Here is a 6,000-nt window from a genome sequence, read left to right on the forward strand (position 1 = left end):
AAATGATGGCTGTATTTCTAGCTTAAATTACACATCGACTAATCCAGATGTTGGATATTATCAAAAAAGTGTGTTTTTTTACTAACAGAATATGAAAGCTGTGTATAACCCTTGAATTTCACACGTGCTGATGCTGCAAGGGCTGTAAAATTGGGTATTTTGGCAATAAAGGGTGTTTGTAAAAACCTAGAAAATTATGGCTGTATTTCTAGCTTAAATTGCACACTGACTAATCCTGCAAATGCACCAGATGTTGTATATTGCCAAAAAAGGGTGATTTTTTTACAACCAGATTATTAGTGCAGTTTTCCAAAGATTGGATTACAATGTCACAAAAGCTCAGATGCAGTGCTGGTGCCATGAGCTTGCATAAAATGGCCGCCGCTGCCGCCCACCTAACTAACAGACAGATAAAAGATTTTTTTTTCTGTCACTGGGCTCAGGGCAGGGTAAAAAGATTGTGCCCTGCACCCATACAACTAAATCTATGTAGATCGCTGAGTTAGATTCCAGTTCTGAACAAAGATTCTCTCCTATTCTCTCCCTGAAATCACCAGCAGCATCCTCTCCCTACACTAAGCACAGCAGAGTGACGTGCAGCGCTACGTGTCTCCAGCTTATATAGCGGCTGGGTCACATGCTGCACTGGCCAATCACAGCCATGCCATTAGTAGGCATGGCTGTGATGACTTCTAAGGGCACAGAGTTAAACGCTTGTTGATTGGCTGCTCTGCAGCCCTTAAAAAAGCGCCAAGAAATCGCCAAACACCGAACCCGAACCCAAACTTTTACTAAAATGTTCGGGTTCGGGTCCGGGGTAAAAATATCCTAAAGTTCGCTCAACCCTAATGTTAACCCTTTCAGGCCCAGATTTTTTTTATTTTTTTTTGGGGGGGGGGAGTTTGTTTTGCGCTCCCTGCCTTCCTAGAGCCATAAGTTTGTTATTTGTCTGTCCACATAGCCAATTGAGGGCTTGTTTTTTGCGGGACAAGTTGCACTTTTCAACATCACCATTTAATATTGCATATGATGTAGTGGGAAGCAGGAAAAAAAAGTAATAAAGTAGGGGGGGTGGGAACAGCATGAAAAGTGCACAGAGTGGCTCTATGACATAGTGGTGAGGTGGAAGCAGTATGAGGAGAACACAGAGGGGCCCAATGACAGTGTGGAGGTGGCGTTAGCATCAGGAGGCCACAGGAACCACATTTACCCAGTGGTCCATAACGGACATATATTGTCCTTGACCGTAGCTATAGTTCCACACGTCGGCGCTGACTTGCACTTTGGCAGCCACCAACAGGCTCAAGGACTGGCCCACCTTCTGTTCTACATGTGTGTGCAGGGCCGGTACTGCCTTTTTGGCAAAGAAATTACGTTTTTTTGGACTCTCAACCTCGGCTCGGCACAAGCCATCAGTTCTCTGAAAGGTGCAGAGTCCACAACTTGGAAAGGGAGGGACTGCAGTGTGAGATTGTGGATAAACTCTGCCTGTAAATGTTTATGTTTAAATTGTATTGAAGCTGTCTTTTGGCATTCCGGGCACTAGAGGCCACTGTTTTGCAGCACACTCTGGGATCTGCATATGTAAAGCAGATAATGAATCATGCTAGCTGCTTCTGAAAACCAGGAAGTGCTGATCTGACATGGTGGAAGCAATGTTCTTTGAGAGACTGAATCCGATTCCATCCTGACTTGCGGATGTCCGGGAGTGAATGGACACGCAGAGGAAGGAGATTAGCTGTTGTCCCCTTACTGGATCCGGCTCTTCGAAAGAGAGAGTGCTCCAGGAAGACAGTTTACAGCGTGTGGGCAGAAGTCTTATTATCAGGCAAGGCCGCACGGTTGCTGAGAGGTTGGTGGCCATCCCAGGTAAGCGGCATCCTCGGGCCCAGAACGGATGCAGGTCAGTACACCTGGTTACTGATTGTATTCTAATGTGTGGCGCCTGAAGTAACAGAGACTAGCCTAGGCCTTATAGTAGTTAGATAGTTAGGGTTATATGTTTTGCTAGGCCTTACTGTACTGGACTGCGGTGCAGTATTTGACTTGCAGGCTCTGCTGCGTCCGCCACCGACTAGGTGTATCCTCTTTAGCGGCACGGCACGACTTGTAAGCTCTGCTGTGTGCGCCATCGGGCTAGGCCTGTCCCTCGGACAGGGACGGTGACTGTGGGCCTGGGGTATAACTTAGTCTGTATACTTATATTGTTGTGTTTTCACTATTGTTAAAGTAAAGTTTCTGTTCTTGCATATATAGCTGGTGTCAGTGTCGCTTTTCTTGTCTGTATCCTGGGGAGCCCACCCCGGTACACGGCTTACAACTGTACCAGCAACTTGGCCAGGAGCACGTTCAGCTTCTGCGCCGTTGGATGAGTGTACACATACTGTTGTCTCTTGGAAATCGCTTCGGTGATCGATTGCTGGCGGAATGATTGACTAGGAGGAGGAAGAGCAAGAGCAGGAGCATTAGGACCAGCAGATGATGGGAAGGACAGACAGCTTCCTTCCTGAGGTGGTAGAACCTTGACTGCCTGAAATCGGGTGCATGGCACTGGGTGATGCAGCGGTTGCTGCGGCAGGCTGGACCACCACATCGGAGCCATGGTTCTCCCAGGCCACTTTATGGTGACGCTGCATATGTTGACACAGGGCCGTGGTGCCAACATTGGCACCCTGGCCATGCTTAAGATTCTGCCTACAGATTTGACAAATGCCCATGTTCACCTTCCCCAGCGAATTAACAAAAACTGCCACACCGCCAATTAGTTGATTTTACCCCCAACACTCTGCTACCGCCACTGCCTCCGTGAACCCCCTGCACCACTACTTTCCTGACAGGTAGGCTCCTGGGAAGCGGGTGGTCTACCTCGGGCATTTTTGGCTCCCGACCTCCTACTGCTGCCACCCTGCTGACTCCCGGCCACGCTACTGACTTGCTTGCTCCACCGCTGTCTCACGCGCAAGCTGACACCCTCTTCTCCCGATGATGATGAAGCCCCCAATTGCGATTGGATACATCATCGAGTACTGTCTGCACGTCACTGATGTCCTCCTCAACGGTCCCTGACCTAGGAGCCTGACCTCTTGCAACACCATCTCTCACACCACTCTCCTCATCACTACTTGCCCGCCTACCGGAGAAAGAGGCGGATGTCTCCTCTGGATCTTGGCTGTGCAGTAGCTGATGACTGTCCTCTAGTTGCTTGTCCTCGCTATATAGTGGAGCTGAGCCCACAGTATATAGTACTTCTCTGGCTGAGGGAACAGAAAAGGACAGAGGCAGGTTGAGGACAGGTGAGGGCACAGGTCCTGCTCCCGGGCCATGCCAACTAAGGGTTGTGTCTGATGAACCCACTGACTCTTGACTGGGGGTGTCTGATGTCACTTGCTACGAAGTAAAAGATCGAGTCAACCATTCAAGAACCGCTGGGTTGCTGGTCAAGACATGACCGCTAGCTGACACTGGGAGCTCAGGGCTCTCGAAGTGACCCCTGCTGCTACGCCCCTTACTCTGCTGCGACCTGTTCCTGCCCCCGAAACATTTAGGCCTGTGCCCTTCCCCTGTGCAGGGCCGGGCACTTCTCTGTCTGACATACTGTTAGATCAAACAAGTAAATAAAAAGGAAATTAATACACGACAAAAAGGGCTGTAATTTTCTCACTTCACCACACAATAGCTAATAAACCCTTTTCTTTTTCCCAACTAATACACGCCAAAAAAAGGCTTTAGAACATATAACTGTGGCCGTGAATGGCAAACAATATTTTTTTTTTGCCACTAATACACGCCAAAAAGGGCTTTAGAACATATATATATATAACTGCACCGCACAAGGGCTAATAAGACCCCAATAACAATTACTGTTTGCTGGAATTACAGAGGTATCATATAGTGCAAACCTAAAAGCAGCAGTATAACACCAATTTGGTTCCCCAGTCAGTGCAGCAAGGTGTAATAGGATTGTTCCTATTACCCGGGCTGTACACTGCCCTACTGAACCCTGTTCTGCTTCAATACTCTGGCATGATTCATCCCTATCCTTTCCTCTAATGCTCTTTCCCTGAACTTCTATTGAGAAAAATATAAGTTTCATGTCTTTCCTAGCACTGTCCCTAGCGCCTGCTGACATCTCTCCCTGCACTAAGGACACTGGAAAATGTCAGAATCCAAGATGGCTGAGGCTATTTATAGGGCTGTGACATCACAGGGCTGGCTGCTGATTGGCTGCATGCATGGCATTATGGGGGATCCCTCGTTCCCAGAGACCCTTGTTCCATGTCCTAACATGTGCAGCAGCCATTTTAGGAAAATATCACGAAACATGAGGAAATTTGGATTTAGTGCAAATCGAATAATTCCTGAAATTTTTATCGAATTCCACTTTGTCAACTTCGATTCGCTCATCTCTGATCATCAACACTGGTAACACAGTACTACAACTCATACTACCACACACCGGTTATATTGGATATCTCTCCTTCTGAACATGGGACGCAGTCATAGCAGCAGGTGTGAATTGTTGGTCTCGCCATTTTCCGGCTTCCAGGTAAACATGGGTCTGAGCAGCGGGATACCGGGATCTGAAGGAAAAGAGAAAAGGCACAAATGTGATAATAGTGATGAGGAGACCTAGAAGGGTGGACTACAGAAAGTAAAGTCACCATCATAAGAAGTAAATGAAGACAACACCAGCGGTTCTCCGAATATTACATAGAAGAGTGACGTCAGCAGGTCCTATTTCTTCTAGCTTTAGGTTACAGACATATGTGAAGCATAGCGACATTTCCACTTAAAGGGGATCACTTTCTCTATGTGGAATACCCCTTTCATATCAGCCTTTTTCAGGCCATACAAATACAGACTAAATACAATGGTATGAAACACCAACCAGCATACATTAACCTTTTGTTTACCGCCATACTATTTGCGTTGTGGCTGTAAGCTCTTACATGTAGCCCGACGTATGAAAGTGACAGGTCACATTGAGATCTGTCAGCACTCCATGGGGTTGTACAGGGTGGGCCATTTATATTGATACACCTTAATAAAATGGGAATGGTTGGTGATATTAACTTCCTGTTTGTGGCACATTAGTATATGTGAGGGGGGAAACTTTTCAAGATGAGTGGTGACCATGGCGGCCATTTTGAAGTCGGCCATTTTGAATCCAACTTTTGTTTTTTCAATTGGAAGAGGGTCATGTGACACATCAAGCTTATTGGGAATTTCACAAGAAAAACAATGGTTTGCTTGGTTTTAACGTAACTTTATTCTTTCATGTGTTATTTACAAGTTTCTGACCACTTACAAAATGTGTTCAATGTGCTGCCCATTGTGTTGGATTGTCAATGCAACCCTCTTCTCCCACTCTTCACACCCTGATAGCAACACCGCAGGAGAAATGCTAGCACAGGCTTCCAGTATCCGTAGTTTCAGGTGCTGCACATCTCGTATCTTCACAGCATAGACAATTGCCTTCAGATGATACGAGATGTGCAGCACCTGAAACTACGGATACTGGAAGCCTGTGCTAGCATTTCTCCTGCGGTGTTGCTATCAGTGTGTGAAGAGTGGGAGAAGAGTGTTGCATTGACAATCCAACACAATGGGCAGCACATTGAACACATTTTATACGTGGTCAGAAACTTGTAAATAACTCATGAAAGAATAAAGTTACGTTAAAACCAAGCAAACCATTGTTTTTCTTGTGAAATTCCCAATAAGTTTGATGTGTCACATGACCCTCTTCCTATTGAAAAAACAAAAGTTGGATTCAAAATGGCTGACTTCAAAATGGCCGCCATGGTCACCACCCATCTTGAAAAGTTTCCCCCCTCACATATACTAATGTGCCACAAACAGGAAGTTAATATCACCAACCATTCCCATTTTATTAAGGTGTATCCATATAAATGGCCCACCCTGTAGATCTCCATGTGCTGTCATTAGACATCTCCGGTCACAGTAAGTATCCCAGAGCCCAGGCAGGTGTACAGCGAT

At 46.4% G+C, this 6,000-nt stretch overlaps 1 protein-coding gene across 1 annotated transcript in view; it reads right to left on the reverse strand.

The window, feature by feature from the left end:
• Positions 1-5,006, reverse strand: part of LOC120991096 (vomeronasal type-2 receptor 26-like) — a 40,797-nt gene extending 35,791 nt beyond the window's left edge. The window contains exons 1-2 of the mRNA XM_040419987.1: positions 4,950-5,006; positions 4,457-4,580 (exon numbers count right to left, since the gene is read on the reverse strand). Coding sequence (XP_040275921.1) covers positions 4,457-4,532 — 76 coding nt within the window. The 5' untranslated portion in view covers positions 4,533-4,580; positions 4,950-5,006. The remainder of the gene's footprint in view (positions 1-4,456; positions 4,581-4,949) is intronic.
• Positions 5,007-6,000: the final 994 nt, after the last annotated feature.

This window comes from Bufo bufo, chromosome 2, assembly GCF_905171765.1.
Source record: "Bufo bufo chromosome 2, aBufBuf1.1, whole genome shotgun sequence".
Taxonomy (NCBI): domain Eukaryota; kingdom Metazoa; phylum Chordata; class Amphibia; order Anura; family Bufonidae; genus Bufo; species Bufo bufo.